The 16,514-nt window shown below is 45.9% G+C and overlaps 1 protein-coding gene across 6 annotated transcripts in view; it reads right to left on the bottom strand.

The window, feature by feature from the left end:
* SDK1 (sidekick cell adhesion molecule 1) overlaps positions 1-16,514 on the bottom strand; it is a 653,438-nt gene that overhangs the window by 314,170 nt on the left and 322,754 nt on the right. For all 6 annotated transcript variants that reach the window (XM_031665629.1, XM_031665628.1, XM_031665627.1 and 3 more), the window contains 2 exons: positions 4,072-4,183; positions 3,188-3,378 (listed from right to left, as the gene is read on the bottom strand). In XM_031665629.1, coding sequence (XP_031521489.1) covers positions 3,188-3,378; positions 4,072-4,183 — 303 coding nt within the window. The remainder of the gene's footprint in view (positions 1-3,187; positions 3,379-4,071; positions 4,184-16,514) is intronic.

Raw genomic sequence — 16,514 nt, forward strand, 5'->3', positions numbered from 1 at the left:
AGCAGGCCCTGAGACAGGTTTGATGCTGACAGTTTCTTGGGTGGTGAGGGAAACCCCATTGGGAGAGTGCGGGGTTGGCCGCAAAGAGCCTGTTATCCGGCAGCTCCCAGGGTGGGTGGCTGCAGCCTCATGCCTGGGGACGCTCTGGGAGCCAGTACAGAACACAACCCCATGAGGACGGGTAGCTAAGGGGCCTAGGTATCTACCCACCAGCTCCCCTCAGACTCTGGGTGAGGCTGTTCCTGGGGGTGTCGGTCCCCAGCACTTCTGCCTGCTGCAGGGGGCAAAGCTGCCTCCAGGCCAACGACGTTGCCAGGAAGGACATGGGGGTATCTGCAGTTGGAAGTCACATACAGAAGTGGGAAAGATGGAGGCCCTGCTGGGCTGTTGCCTCCCTGTGTTCTGGGAACAGCTGTAGCATTGAGTGTGTCGGGTTGTGAGTGGTGTGGGGGAAATGGAGGGAGGGGCAAAATCTTTTCCAGTGCGATCATCGGCTTTCATGCGAGATCAGGCGTTGGCGATAAGCATGCCGGCGAGATCAAAACGTCAATGTTTTTCGACGTCAGATCTCAGGCGGAAATCAGGATCAAATCAATCCGGCACTCCGGCAAATCAATCAAATCGAAATCAGGCGCGTCATCAGGCGCTTTCAGGCAGGATCGAACAATCACGACAGGCGCCCATTCGCCAGGCTGATCAGGCATTCAAATCAGACGTGCGGCAGAGATCCAAAGGCGATCTCTTGCGATCCGGCATCAAATCAGAATCATTTTGATCTCGAAATCGAAGTCGGAAAAGGAAAAGTCGAAAGTCTCTAAAGAATCAAAGGAAAGGAAGAGATCGAAGCGAAAACTGGAAAAGGAAGTCGTATGAAAGGAAGAGGAAGAGTCGAAGAAACAAAGGAATCCGGCAGGAAAGGAAGGTGGAAACCGAACAGGCAACAATAAGCGGAAAGGCCCTAAACGACAATACTCAAAGAAATCACTGCTGGGCAAAGAACCGTCGAACCGGTTCTTTCGCCGATGTCAATCATCATCAGGCTCGTTATTTCTCTCTGTCTTTGGCCTGTGTGCTCCTACGGGTGGCTCCTACAGGTCCACAGTGACAGTCCTGTGAAACCAGTAATGCTCCGACCACAGGGCGCAGGGTTATAATCTCATCCAAATCCCTTGGAATTGACAGAGACACTCTCTTCAGGGTTTTTGCAGTATGTGCCAATCACAAAAATCCTACCTGTCACAGCAAATTCTTATGAATAAAAGGGGATTTAAATCAACATCATAAACTAGTGACGTGTGTTCGTGTACCTTTAAAAGTCAGACCACGGAGAGGTGCTAACTCAAGAGAACACAAAAACAATCAGATATAAATGCAAAACCAAAGTTCTTAAGATAGATTTAAATATTTTAAAAAGGAATGATGATCGCAACAAACATTTACCGGGAGATACATTTCTTCCCTTGTTTAAATTCCCTTAAAATGTTTGAACACAGTATAGTCCCGTCTACTAGAGAATTGCACATCACAAATTTTAATTTTGGTTCAATCTATAATGTGCTGTGCTCACATAACTATAGATCAACCTTGATTAAAAAAAAAAAAAGTCTTTGCAGAGAATGGGATGTGTTATTTACATCTCTAGCGGCAGCATGGATGGGGAAGGTAGCAATACCAGCTCAGGCCCCTCATGTGGAATCGACAGTGACTGGTGATTCAAAGCCGGCTTCCTCGGATGCTTTTAACAGCCTTTCGCTTCTTTCAGAGGGACCGACGGGTTTGCACTGCGTTGTATTTACAAGAGTCATAGTCAGGACACGGAGCCATTTCCGAATGATTAAAGAAATGGGACATGATCGAGGCAAACCACCTTTTGTGCAGTATTCCTTTTCTTGCTAATTTCATGGGACAATACCAGCTTTTTTTTTTTTTTTTTCTTATTTTGCAAAGTGGCAGACTGCAAATTTTTGTATTGAACGGGCTCTCTGAGAGTTTTCTTCTTTGAGTTTTCCTGTTCTCAATTCCCCTTATTCCCAAAGAGGAGAGATGAAAAAGAGATTCTCCTTCCTAGAGGCGGCCTCCAAGGCTAACTCTTATCAACAGCGGCTACCACTGTGGAACACAGGCCGCTCTCATAGTCATCACAGCCACTTACGAAGAATAAACGCATGACAGTTGCTGGAAAAATGAGAGAAATAAAGGCACCTTGCCTCACAATTTAACCTCATCATAAACTGATAATAAGTTTAGTATTTTCTTAGCCACTGTACAAGGCACAGTCCCTAAACACTAATATTTTCCAGCATGTAGAGCTGGGCAACTCCATTGTACTTAATTTTATGTCCTCTTTCTCCTTGGTTCAGGAATAATATGTTGCCCAGTTTGAGGAAGCATCTCTGTTCTCTTTTCATTTATTTTTTTAAGTTTAACAAAAGGTAACATCCAATAGTTTTACCTTTTCTCCTAGGTCAAAAAATAACAGCTAAATTAATAATTAATAGAATAATTTCTAAAATAATAATTTCCTTTTTTTCTTGAGATGGGGTTTTGCTCTTGTGGCCCAGATTGGGGTGCAGTGGTGCGATCTTGGCTCACTGCAACCTCCGCCTCCCGGGTTCAAGTGATTCTCCTGCCTCAGCCTCCCGAGGAGCCGGGATGACAGGCACCCGCCACCACGCCTGGCTAATGTTTGTATTTTTAGTAGAGATGGGGTTTCACCATGTTGGTCAGGCTGGTCTCAAACTTCTGGCCTCAAGTGATCCGTCCACCTTGGCCTCCCAAAGTGCTGGGATTACAGGTGTGAGCCATCACGCCCAGACAGCAATAATAGAATAATTTCTGAACACCGATCACGATAGCTAAGTAAGAGAGCTATAGAAAAGCTTAGCGGCCTAAAAGCTAGAATAGGAGAGGGATCTCTACGACAGGGGTTTCACCGCTCTGTTTCCAAGCTTTGTGACTAGAGTATTCAGAAGGACGTTTCCTGGAAGGATTCAGAATATCAACACTTTGGATTTAACGGACTTACATTCTTGGGAAAGACTAGGAAGGATTTGGAAGATAAACTCAACCTCACCTTCACTGGCCGATAAATAAAGCCACTGAAATACGCTGTTTTGTTTCTGCAGAAGAGTCAGTGCCGGATGCTATGTGAGATGCTGACAACACCACTTAGAGGCTCGGGCTTTACCTGTGATGAAAAGAAAGGCCTTCGCCCTGGCCGGTTCAAAAGCGCTCCCCAGCAGCGCCGCCTCGCAGACATACAGTCCGGTGTCTGCGGACGTCGGGTTGCTGATGGTGAGACGTCTTCCAAAGCTGTGGAGGCCACTGGTGATTCTCACTCCATTCCTCTTCCAGGTCACACTCAGGTCCTCCACAGGCCTGTGGGAACGAAAGGCGTTCATGACGACGACTGTGACTCATGGAGGTGGCCATGGTCATCATCTCAGGCACGCGGCACAGGCTTGATGAAGCTAATTCTACCAGGGTACATGGCGGGTTGAACAATGGACACTGAAAAATCAATCCAGATACAACTCTACTCCCTCCCAGCATGCATCGACGATGCATTCTGCTCAAGGGCTATTGAGCAAGGATAGCTAATTGCCGCAGCAATGGACCATAAGTGCTAATGATCCCGTTTGCTCAGGAAATGAACGTTTAAAATAAATACTACAAGGGGACACAACGACATGGAAGGCAGGATCATCCGAGCTTGATTCTGGAGCGACCGCTAAGGAGGCAGAGAACACCTTGGCTGACTACAGAGAAGAGCAATGAACTTTTTCCTCTGCCTCAGCTCCTCCCTCTTCCCTAGAGAGTGTCTCAGAGGAGCCCCCCACTACCACCCAGAGCTACACTGAAAGCACCGCCCTGTTGCAGTGGGGGACTCTGGAAGATGTCAATGTGTCCATTTCCTTATCTACTCATACCTCGTATTCCTGGCCCATCTGGCCAAACAAGACCACTGTTGCTAGAATGTTGAACCTCATGCTCCAGTGTCTCCTTCTGTCATCGGCTTGTTACAGGTCATGTAATATTTACTGGGAGTTTCACAGGAGACGCGCCTCGTACCTGGCACTGGCTATACATTCCAAGGTGGTCTCACTGGATCCAGCCACCACACTTCTGTTGCCCGGGGGAACCACAATGGTGGGGGCCGTGGTTTCAGGTGTGCCAATATCTCCTGTGGCAGAGAAAAGAGAAATGTCCATGAAACTCTAAGTACAGGAGCTCCCCCCAACCCTTATCTGAGGGGGATACATTCCAACACCCCTGGGGATACCTCAAACCAAAGAAAGAACCAATCCCTACAGACACAAAATGTCCCTGATGCATGATGGCTCCACACAGGATTTTTCAACTTTATGATGGCACAAAGGGCACACACATTCAGTCCAGTCCTCGACTTAACAACGGAGCTACAAAAGCCCATTTATGACTTCCGATATTTTCAACTTCCGATGGATTTATGGGAACATAACCCCACCGTGCGTGGAAGGGCGTCTGTTCCAAGTTCCTCCCTCTGCATACATACCTGTTGTAAATGTGTAAATGAGGCACACTAAGGACTGACTACAACTAATAATGAACAGAACAATGACAACATAAGGTAATGAAAGTTACGCGAATGTGGTCCCTCCCTCTCTCTCAAAATATCTTACTGTGCTGTACTCTCCTGTTTTCGGACCATGGTTGACTGAGGGTAATGGAAACCACAGAAAGTGAAATGACAGCTAGAAGATGGGATGATCGGAGCATGACAAATGAAGACCATGGTCAGAGCCATGTTAATAGGAAACCCAAATCTCACGGCCCTACGTGAACCCCCATGAGAAGCTCTGGGGCGGGGTCACCATCCCTGGCCTTTCTCAGACCACATGAGCTGGGGTCCAAGCACAGCCACTGTCCTCAGGCACAATCCACAGCCTGTCCTATAGGGCATGGTTACTGGGCCTTACGCTACTGCTTCGTGTGTCGTGTGGCTAAGGGGCTTTATTTAAACTGTTTGGTATTTTCCAAAATGCTTGCTGGCTTTATTTTTCTTTTATTGATTTAAGACTTTGCTTACTGAGTTACCTAGTCTACCTGCTATTTCCAAATCTGTTCAATTCCACAAATATTTTGTGTATCAGCCACTATGTTAGGTACGGGTGTCATTGGAAAGCAGTGGGCATTCTTAGTCCTGTCCAAATGTGCTTCCTTGGAGCCAATATATTCAATTAACAAAGTGTTCAATCCCGTTACTGGAGTTTTAATCCCTTTTTCCTTTCTGAAAAGTAAATATCCTGAATCTATGTTTTTTGAGTATCAAACTATAAATAATTTAGCTCATACTTCTGGTGACAAGGGAGAAAAAAATAGGACATACTTTTGGCCGCTTTTCTCTAAAATACATTTAACATCAAAATTAAACTACCCGCAGTACACTTTACTACTGTTTATTTAGGGAAAATGAAGACCAATCCAACATTTCTAGAACAGGGATTTCAATAAAGGGCGGAGATGTAAGAGGCTGGAAATAAAAATAAAGGGAAATGACTGCAAATCCAAAACGCTTCATCTGGGCTTCATGCTGAAGGGAGTCGCCACCATTGTGAGCGGCGGAGGAAGATTCTGGCAACTGAAAGGTTCTAGCCTGCTGGGCTGGCGGTGGGGTGAGGGCCACTGAGAGAGAACAACGGGAGAGAGAGGACTGGCTTCTCATCAACACTGATTTCCCACAGTTCTGTGCTCTGGCTTGCACTGCCTAAGCAGTGTGTGATTTTTGTATTAAAGGTGCATGTGAATCCTCAAAGAAACACAGAAGCTTGATGCAGACAGAGTCAACTAATTAATGTTTTAAAACCTCTATGTTGATGGCATATGAGGCTGACTCTCACTCAGCCCTGGGTCCCTGGGGGTCTGAGGCAGCCTTCCCTGTCTCGAGACTCTCCAACTCTGTAGCGGACCCTCGAAGCTTCTCCGGACACCTTCCTGCTGGTGCCTTCCCTTTGTAAAATTGCCGAGATTCTTGGGCTGGTTATCAGATTTCTGAGGAGATGGCGGAGTCCAGATGCACTCACGATGGGGCAAAGGACATGAACGGAATGCCAATCAGACTAACGGCCTGCCTGTCACCTGTGAAAGTCGCTGATGAGAAACGACCAGAGAAGCTAATATTTGCAAATAGTTATGAGAAGTGAAGGGAGGCCGTGGCTAATGCCGAAAGGTCACTGAGCAGGGTGCTAATTTGGCATTAATCACTCCTCAGGCATGGTGGCAGATGAGGAAGTCTGAGCTCAGGGCTGGGGATGACGCCTGAGGAGGATGGTCCCTGGGCCACTGACTCCCTTCTCCCCAGACTGGTGGGGGCTCAGCTCCTGGCAGACCCCAAGGGGCTGTGCTATGGACAGATGAGCCCCAAGGCTGAGTTCACAGCCCCACAGGGCCAAGCGCCACAGGCACCACACACGCCCCTCCATCACAGGGTTCAGCCCCACCACAGGAAGAGGAAGCTCTCCCTCGTGTTGATTCACCTAGAGCCTTAAAAAAAGCAGTGGTGGCCGGGCACGGTGGCCCACGCCTGTCATCCCAGCGCTTTGGGAGGCTGAGGCAGGCGGATCAGGAGGTCAGGAGATCGAGACCATCTTGGCCAACACGGTGAAACCCTGTCTCTACTAAAAATACAAAAAACAAATTAGTCGGGCATGGTGGCCCACGCCTGTAGTCCCAGCTACTTGGGAGACTGAGGCAGGAGAATCGCTGGAACCCGGGAGGCGGAGGTTGCAGTGATCTGAGATCGTACCACTGCACTCCAGCCTGGGCGACAGAGCAAGACTCCATCTCAAAATAATAATAATAACAACAACAAATAAATAAATAAAAAGCAATGGTAATACACACACAAGATCACTACCACAGCAAGGTCAAGGTTATGTAGGTCTTCTGATGGCAAAGCTATGCATTTTCTATTGAAACTGCACAAAAACATTTCAGTAGAATATTACGTAAGTGACCAGAATCCAGATATTCCAATAGCAAGGAGAGTGCTCATTATAATACATGATCCTGGTATATTTTCTTCCTTTACAAAAAATTGTTTTAAATTTCAATCAAATTCGTATGTGCACATACATTTTTTTTTTTTTTTGAGACGGAGTCTCGCTCTGTCGCCCAGGCTGGAGTGCAGTGGCCAGATCTCCGCTCACTGCAAGCTCCGCCTCCCGGGTTTACGCCATTCTCCTGCCTCAGCCTCCCGAGTAGCTGGGACTACAGGCGCCCGCCACCTCGCCCGGCTAGTTTTTTTGTATTTTTAGTAGAGACAGGGTTTCACCGCGTTAGCCAGGATGGTCTCGATCTCCTGACCTCGTGATCCGCCCGTCTCGGCCTCCCAAAGTGCTGGGATTACAGGCTTGAGCCACCGCGCCCGGCCTGTGCACATAAATTAAAAAGAACAGTACAGACAGGCTTAAAATGAAACAAAACCATACCCCCTCCCGCTAAGGCCGTCTCCCCTAAATCTGTTAGTGTTTTATCTTAGTTTTGAGTTCCATGTCTTTAAACTATAGGCATCTATTGCTATGTCTTGTTTTCAGTCAATCTGAGACATTATCTATTGACTTTCTGCTACAACAGATGAACTTTTAGCTCACACCACTTTACGATGATCTCAAACAGGATTTTTACTTCTTCTGTTATTTACCTGTGTTTTATATATATATATATATGAATATATGTAAATATTTTAAAAAGACATATAGATATATATTTTTAAGTGATATAAAGATAGCTATAGAGATACATAGATATATATGTATATATTTTTAAAAGATATACATAGTGAAACCCCATGTCTACAAAAATACACACACACACACACACACATACATGCAAATACATCTTTTTAAAAGGAAAGGCAATTAGAAATCCCAGGGGAAAAAAAAATCTGTAGAAGAAAGAAATATAATCTCTCTATACTGTCTAGCTGTGCAGTAGATGATAATCTTGACATAGTAAATATAATATAAATACTGTATGTTTTTTTCAACTTTAGAATTAATCTGTAGTCTAAAATGCCAGATGTAATTCTGCCGAGGAAACAGAACGTAAATGTTTGGGTTTTTTTAAATTTTGTTTTGGTTTTTGTTTTGTTTTTTTTGAGACAGAGTCTCGCTCTGTGGCCCAGGCTGGAGTGCAGTGGCCGGATCACTGCAAGCTCCACCTCCCGGGTTTATGCCATTCTCCTGCCTCAGCCTCCCGAGTAGCTCGGACTACAGGCACCCGCCACCTCGCCCGGCTAGTTTTTTGTATTTTTTTAGTAGAGCCGGGGTTTCACCGTGTTAGCCAGGATGGTCTCGATCTCCTGACCTCGTGATCCGCCCGTCTTGGCCTCCCAAAGTGCTGGGATTACAGGCTTGAGCCACCACACCTGGTCACGTAAATGTTTTTAACCTCAGCGATATAAAACTACAGAAGACGGAGTGAGGTGGAAGAGCAGAAGAGAACTGAGGGTAAGGGTGGCTTCCCATTACACAATAGGGAGAGAAAAGCTACTGATTCCAGTAGCACAAGAAATAAAGAAGTGTGTGTGTGTGTGCATGCTCATGTATATACCTTAGAGTTATAATGGTAAACAACAAAAGGCCTACACATACTGTTTGGACTATATTTTGAGAAGGATGTGTGAAGACGCATGAGTTAAAAAGCTCATCTGTCACAGCGGGAGGTCAACAGGTAACATCTACGATTGGTAAATGCAGAATTAGCAATAGACACATATTGTTAAGACACAGAGTTAAATATTAGCACAAAGGGCTAAATAGAGAAGAGCATGCCTCTGGTGTGAGAGTGGCGAAAACCACTGCACTCTGTTTACAGCCTTTTGTACTGTTCTCTTTTATCCACATGAAGGCAATCTACCGAGTTCCCTTTAAACACCGACGTTCCCTCTCCTGTTCGGTGTGGACTCGTCACTCTAAGAGTCTCCTCCACTGCATTCTTGGGTAACACCCGCTGTTCCCTGGACCTCACTGTCTCCTTCTTCTTGGCATATGTCCTCACTTAACTAGAGCATCCTTAAATAACTTAAGAAAAGGTAAGTTTTCAAAGTTCTTGAATGAAGTAAAGAATGATTTTTGGCCAGGCTTAGTGGCTTACATCTGTAATCCCAGCACTTTGGGAGGCCAAGGTGAGTGGCTAGTTTGAGATGAGCCTAGGCAATATGGCAAAATCCTGTCTCTATCCAAGAAAAAAAAAAATTAGCAGGTTTGGTGGCACATGTATGTAGTCCCAGCCACTCAGGAGGCTGAGGTGGGAGGATCACTTGAATTCAGGAGTTTGAGACCAGCCTGGGAAACACAGTGAAACCCCATGTCTACAAAAATAATTTTTTTATTAGCCAGGTTTGGTGGTCTGTGCCTGTGGTCCCATCTACTTGAGAGGCTGAGGTGGGAGGACTGCTTGAGCCCAGGAGGTTGAGGCTGCAGTGAGCTATGATCGTACCACTGCACTCCAGCCTGGGCAACAGAGCAAGACCCTGTCTCAAAAAATAAATAAATAAAATAAAATGCGTCTAAGTGTGTGGGGGGGTTATAAATTGTGCTAGGTAATTGAAAGGCCCTTTCACTCTAGACATGCACACTCATTAGCGTTAGTTCCTTCATAATTTTCTCCCCTCTGTTTTCTCTGCTTTTTTCTTTCTAGGGCTCTTATTGGTTGGATTTTAGGACTCTGGATTGATTCAACATGCTTCTTACTTTTTTCCAATATTTTCCTTTTTTTAATTTTGGAAAGAGCACCTCACCTTTATCTTCTAACTTGTCTTTTGGATGTTTATTTCAGTAACTATATTGTAACTCCCAAGACTAACTTTTTGTCCTGTGTTCATTTTTCATTGCATCCTGTTCTTGTTTTGTAGGTGAAATACATTTCTAAATGTCTTGGAGGGTATAAATACTTTCTGAAGTTCCGTTTTGTGTTCTTCTGGGATCTTTTTTCTCCCTCTTTGTTAATTTGATATATCTTTTACAGGAAGGGCTTTCTTCAAATGATCCCTGTGTCCTTTCACACATATGAATGAACCAGGAGATGTCAACTGACGACTTCACGTTAATAAAGTGAAACACTCACAACTATTCTGAAGGGACCCCAAATCCCAAAATGTGGATGCCTTTTCTCTGGGGCCATTCATTATCTATATAGACTTCTGTTTGTTCATCTACCTTTTTATTCTAGCTTAAGTATTCTGCTTACAGTTTGAGGGGTAACAAGTAGACTGTTTTTGTTTGTTTTTGAGACAGAGTCACACTTTGTCACCCAGGCTGGAGTGCAGTAGCACAATCTCAGCTCACTTTGACCTCCGCCTCCCAAGCTCAAGCAATTCTCCTGCCTCAGCCTCCTGAGTAGCTGGGATTGTAACATAGACTGTTCTTTATACAAACTACCAATGGTTCCCCCTGCTTCTAGCTCTCTGTCATAACCAGCCCCTCCATGACCAAGTCTGCCCCAAGTGTCCCCAGGCTGAGGCCCTCTCCCCAGGTGGTTGTGATGCCGCCCTCTGAGATCCTCTTTCTGGGTGTTTGTTCTCATCCTTCTTTGGTACTGGCTCCTCTTCCTTTCTTTTTGTCATTGTGGACGTAAGTCTCTTCCTCTTTTACTGCTTTTGAGTGGGTTTTTTGCTCCTTTTGTAAGCAAGAGGAAGTCAACGGATGACTTTGCCATTTTTTGCCTGCCATGATACCTTTCTACCAAAAGGCTTCCCAAGTTGAGTTTTTAGAAGATGCAAAGAATATCTAAGTATTTTAAAAAGAATGAAACCACTTCTTTATTTCTGTTATTTGCATATCTGAGATAAAATAAACACTCATCAAATACTCAATGATTAACTTATCATAGATATTCTAAAATAGCCACCGCTATTATTACTTTCCGCTTCAACGTCCTACATTAACAAAATGCCACATACCAATGAATAAAGCCTCAGTTCCAATAACGAAAACAAAAGTAGAGAAAGGAATTCTATTTTGCCAAGCTGCCATGTAGCCACGAAACAGCTTGGTAAATGATTTACACATGTTGGCCATTTAATATAATGACAACCCAGTAAGATAACGATTGTTATCCCCCTTTTACAGATGAGAAAATCGAGGCCCTAAGTCACATGGTTTCATGTGATAGAGAAAAGCTTTAAATCATGGAATGTCTTCATCCAGAGTTGATAATCTTTCTTTTACATAATGCTGCCTCCTCCTAACAAAAACACTGGTTGTACTCTGTTAAGCAAAAATTAAATGAACTAGAACACTCCTTCCCTCAAGCATTTCCTTAATTGAGACTTTACAGCAGCGATCTCAACTGAACGTTTCCCAGGCTGGTCTTAGGTGGCTGGAGGTGAAGACACTGAATCAAAAGAGGATTTCTGCAGAAGTCAGCAACCAACGGGCGCCAGGTAGCTTCACAGGCAGAAAGGCAAACACTTCAGATGACGCCTCTTTGTAGTTACAGGAATAAAGAACATGTAGCAGAGGGAAACGAAGACTAATCCTAGTCAATTTCCCCCACATGAACCTCTTTACTCACAGAAGAGGCTGAGGAAAGAGAAGCTGTCTAGGTCGCATTTAATTAAAAAGTACATTTAAAGAACATCAAGTCTCTGAAACAGAAAAAAAAATAAAGTTCAAAGTTAACCCGAACTGCTAAGCTGTGGAATTACTGCAGATAAAATTGGATGAATGGAGAACACCCCGTTCTGTGGCAGCCCACACCGTGCTCCAGGTTGGGGAGCAGGCAAATGAGAGACAGACAGCAGGTCACAGAGCCTCGGCGCTAGGAATGCAACCAGGAGGCAGGGGTGGGGTGGGGGAATGAACCCTGCCCTGAAGGAGGAGAGGAAAGGGAGCAGCCCTGTGGGCAGCTGGGCACACAGCTCTCCAGGCAGCCAGAACAGAAAATGCAAGACCCCCTTGATGCACAATGGGGGAGAAGCGGGGAGGAGGAAGAAGGGGAGAAGGGAAGAAGAGGGGAGGAGGAGGGAAGGGAGGAAAGGGGAGGGGAGGGGAGAGAGAGGAGGGAATGGTAGGAAGGAAGGGGGGAAGGGAAGGGAGGGGGGGAAGGGAAGGGAGGGAAGGGGAAGAAAGGAAGAGGGGGAAGGGAAGGGAGGGAAGGGGAAGGAAGAGGGAAGAGGGGAAAGGGAGGAGGGGAGGAGAAGGGGGAGGAGGAGGAGGGAGAAGGGGAGGGGGGAGGGGGGGAGGGGAGGGAGGGGGGGCAGGGCGGAGAGGGCATATGCTGCCCTTGGGGCTCTGAGCACAGTTGCTCCCCCACACTTTTGTTACAAATATCTCAGCACCTCATTAAAAAACACAGCCTTCTGTTTCCAGGAAAAGTCGACCCCGTAAAGCAGTGGGATTTTCCAGAACGTCGGAGAGAGCAAATCCTACGTTTTGGTTTACTCTATTAAAACCACTGTTTTCCGCATCTGGATTTACAGCCGAGTGCTCCTGACGAATACGCCTCTTGAAACTTTCGCAGCAGCCAGCTGGAACAGGGACAGGCCATGGGCCGTTCCCGGCACATGGCCAGGCTGCTCCCTGTGCCACACCAGAAAACAGTGAGGTCAAAGCTGCCCTCGACCAAAAGATGCTGAGTCACATTTTCCCTAAGTCATGAGACTCATGCATAACTTCCAAGTGGACATGGGCAACAGGAACCACATAAATAGACGTTTCCAACGAGAAGCGCCTTTGTTGTGAGAAAAACCATAGTACAAGTGCCACAAATTCTAAGATTAAAAACAATCTCCAGGGTTTTCCTTTTTAGTGTGTCTATAGGGGTTTTGTTTTTGTAGAAACAGGATTCCGTCAAAAAACCAGCAGGTAAGGGGGGTCTACGGGGCCATCTGAAAACCCAGTATCTTCCTGCTCCAAAAATAATTGGTCTAAAACTTATAGAAACGAGAGAAAACATTTTTTCAAACACACATGCGCATGGAAAAAGACCCTATTTGAAAAGCTCAGTGTTGAGCAATGCGTTCTTTGGCTTCTTTTAAATCTTTTTTCAACATCGTATCAAGTATTTTTTGATCGTGTTGTCCAGATGAGATAACAGTTAGAAAAATGCTTTAAAATTGTGCCAACTGGTTATCTGGAGAGAAGATGAAGGGATCCCTCTCAAGCTGCTGCCTCGGGGACCTCTGCTCTTCTGACCCTGCCCCGTCTCTGCATAGTCATTACCTGCTGGTGGGCTGGTCCGTGTGAAATAAGGAGGGACGCATGTGTTATTTATCTTTGTACGCAGCAAACTGCCTAGACGACAACAGCCTGACTATAAGCACTTGCCGAGAGAAGAACAAAGTCTTGTCCAAATACACTACGGCTGGTTATCACCAGCAGATCACCATCGCTACAGGATGGCTGCAATGGTAACAACTGCCTCTTATTTCAGGAGCACGGTGGCAGGTGCTGGGGATACAAAGTTGAACCGGCTAATGTCCGCCTCACCAAAGAGGTTTGAGTTTGGTGGAGGATGACAGCCACATGAACAGAGCAAGGACGTTGGGGTGGGGCTGCGAGAGCCAAAGAGAAGGGAGATGGAAGGGCGTGGAGCGTGGGTGTGGCGTTGAGGTCAGTTCTTCCAGGGGAAATTGGGAAAGGTTTGAGCGGGGAAGATGGAAAGGTATCCCCAGTCAGACAACAGAAGGAAAGGCATTTCAGGAATAGGAGAAAAGGAGGGAACCCGTTTGGCCCGTTTGGGAAAAAGGAAGCAGTTCTTGGTGGCTGAGGGGCAGCGGGGGCATGGGCGTGGCCACAGCTGGCCACGGAGGAGGCAGGAGTGCCACACTCAGGAGTGCGGACTTGACTCATCAGAGAATGGAGAGGCAGGCAAGGGCATCAAGGAGGAAAGCCACAGCCAGTCTTGCACACTGTCTAGAGCGGGTGGGAGCACTGTCAGGGAGCCACAGCCAAAGCTTACCACAGGGTTTGGGAACAGGGTGCTAAGTCTAGTGGGTCCAGGGTGTTGCTAAGAGGATGAAGAAAGACGGGGGTGCGTATGACAAACAGAAGGGGGCAAAGGGAGGGGTGAGAGGCACAGAGGTATCTAAGACCCCTTGCTTCTCACGAGGTTTCTCGGTTGAGCTGCTTGGTGGGTGGTCGGGCAACTTATAAGAGGGAAAGTTCAGGAGACGGATGGCGGCTGGGAGTGGCAGTGCTGGCGTGTCAGGAGGGAGGAGAAGGGAAGGTATTCTGCAGAAGCTGCCCAAGTTTCCTAAGAAGTATCTGTGGGATACCCAGGTGTGCAGGTTCAGGGGGTACATGGGTGGTGATTGAAAGTAGGAGGCTAAGGGGCCACTCCATGAGCGTGTGAGGAGCAAGCACAGGAGACGGCCTGCAGAGAAGCCAGGGAGCACTGCCCTTTATTTTTTTAACTATTTATTTTATTATTATTATTATTATTATTATTATATTTTTGAGACAGAGTCTCACTGTCACCCAGGTTGGAGTACAGTGGCACGATCTCTGCTCGCTACAACCTCTGCCTCCCAGATTCAAGCGATTCTCCTGCCTCAGCTTCCCGAGACAGGTGCCTGCCACCACACCTGGCTAATTTTTGTATTTTTAGTAGAGATGGGGTTTCACCATGTTGCCCAGGCTGGTCTCCCAAAGTGCCTCAGCCTCCCAAAGTGCTGGGATTACAGGCGTGAGCCACCAAACCCGGTCAGCATTGACTTTTAGAGAGCAGGCCCAGGGAGTCCATTGAGGACAGTGAGAACGATGGCCAGAGCAATGAAGGAAGACGATGCCATAAAACGAGAAGGAAGGAGACTACTGTTTTTTTCCCAAATGAACAGGTGTTTCCATGTATAAAACCAAGCCTACTTCTGCTCGAGTTTTAAGATGAGTCTTTGAGTTTGCCTTGCAGGACGGTGGCTAAGGAACGCAGAGCTCTACAGAAGCGGAAGTCCTGACCCCCACCAAGGAGGGTTTCACCGTCCCGCAAAGCACGTTTAGAACATTATCCAACCTGAAGCACTATTCTGTTCGGTTCTGTAGGTCAGTTTCTGCAGCCAGGGTGGCTCCGGCCATCCTCCACCTGCTTTCTGACAATGAGAAGCACAGGAACTGGTGAGTCTTTGATGGCTTGGAACGTTCCCCATGCATCACAAGGTGCACTGGTGGTCTTCCATGGGCTGGGTGAAGACAGCTCCATGACTCTTCACTTAAAATCAGGTGGATTTTCTGCTTCTCAATTGCCTTTGGAACTATGTGAAGACGGTCACCTTTCTCTGTATTGTTAAAATGGCCTGGAAAAGGAATCAAGCACTTTCCTGTCTGCAAAAAGCATCTCAGAGCAACAGGTGTGTTGGATCTCTTGCCACCAAGGAGAGTAGGCATCTGGATAGCTCAGGCTGTGACTCTGCCCCGGGACACATATTTTTAAAGAGACTCTTGGAGATATATACGTATATATGTATATGTATAGATATACATATATATGTGTGTATATATACACACATATATATATGTATATATCTCCAAGAACCCAGAAACATCATTATTTTTTTCTTAAAATGTCCAAAGTGAAAGACGTGCAGGCAGCAGGCAGATCGAGGTCATTCCCCAGCCCACCAAGAGGCAAATCTCTTGTGGTAGAACCTGGGCAATTTTGAGATGCACTTTATTGTGAAAACTGAAATTCACTGTGATTTCTTTTCTAACAAGAAAAAAACATGTTCACGAGATAGAAAATTCCTCCCACCCTTTACCTTTCCCACATTCACTTTCTTAATCTATACTCACCCAGCCCCTGGATGGTGGAGGCTGGTTTACACATTTCTGAGTGTATATTTTGTTGTGTGTGGAGGACATTTTCTATCCTTTTAAGAGCTGCCTCCTTTGTAGTTCATCATCCAGAAGGCAATCACGAATGCGAAAGGCATTAGGATCGTGCAGTGAGAGGAATCAGACGTGTGGGACTGGGCAGGCACCCTCACAAACCCAACCCCAAAAGATCTAATCCCCAAAAATTCCCTGGAGACAGGTGTTCCCCGCTGACTAGATTCTTCTCATTTCCTGCCCAGCAGGAGGAGGGAAAGGGAGGAAATACAGCCGTACATCCCATTTCCAATTCTCTCTTTCACGCATCTTCATTTTTATCTCAATACACTGCTTCTGGACTTTTCTACTGACGAGAGATGATAAATAAAATAATATGACAGTTTGACAAACAATCCGGCAGTTTCTTTTCTTCTCATTTATAACATATTTGAAAACCTACACATTTGGAAATGAATGGAAGGTAACAAAGAATGTATCCTCTTCGGCTTTTTACTGGGCAGAGAAAAATGAAGGTGATAAAAGACAGTGCTGCAGTTGGCTCATACATTTGTTTTATTTATTTCAGGATGAGCACAAATTGATAAACCATAAAATAGGTGCATGGGTTTAGGAGTTGCATGATTGGACACTAGAGTGATCCAAATATCTGACTCAAGAGACAACAGCTGAGGATCTGCTTTTTTTTTTTTTTTTTTTTTTTTTTGA

Source organism: Papio anubis, chromosome 4 (assembly GCF_008728515.1).
Source record: "Papio anubis isolate 15944 chromosome 4, Panubis1.0, whole genome shotgun sequence".
Classification (NCBI taxonomy): Eukaryota; Metazoa; Chordata; class Mammalia; order Primates; family Cercopithecidae; genus Papio; species Papio anubis.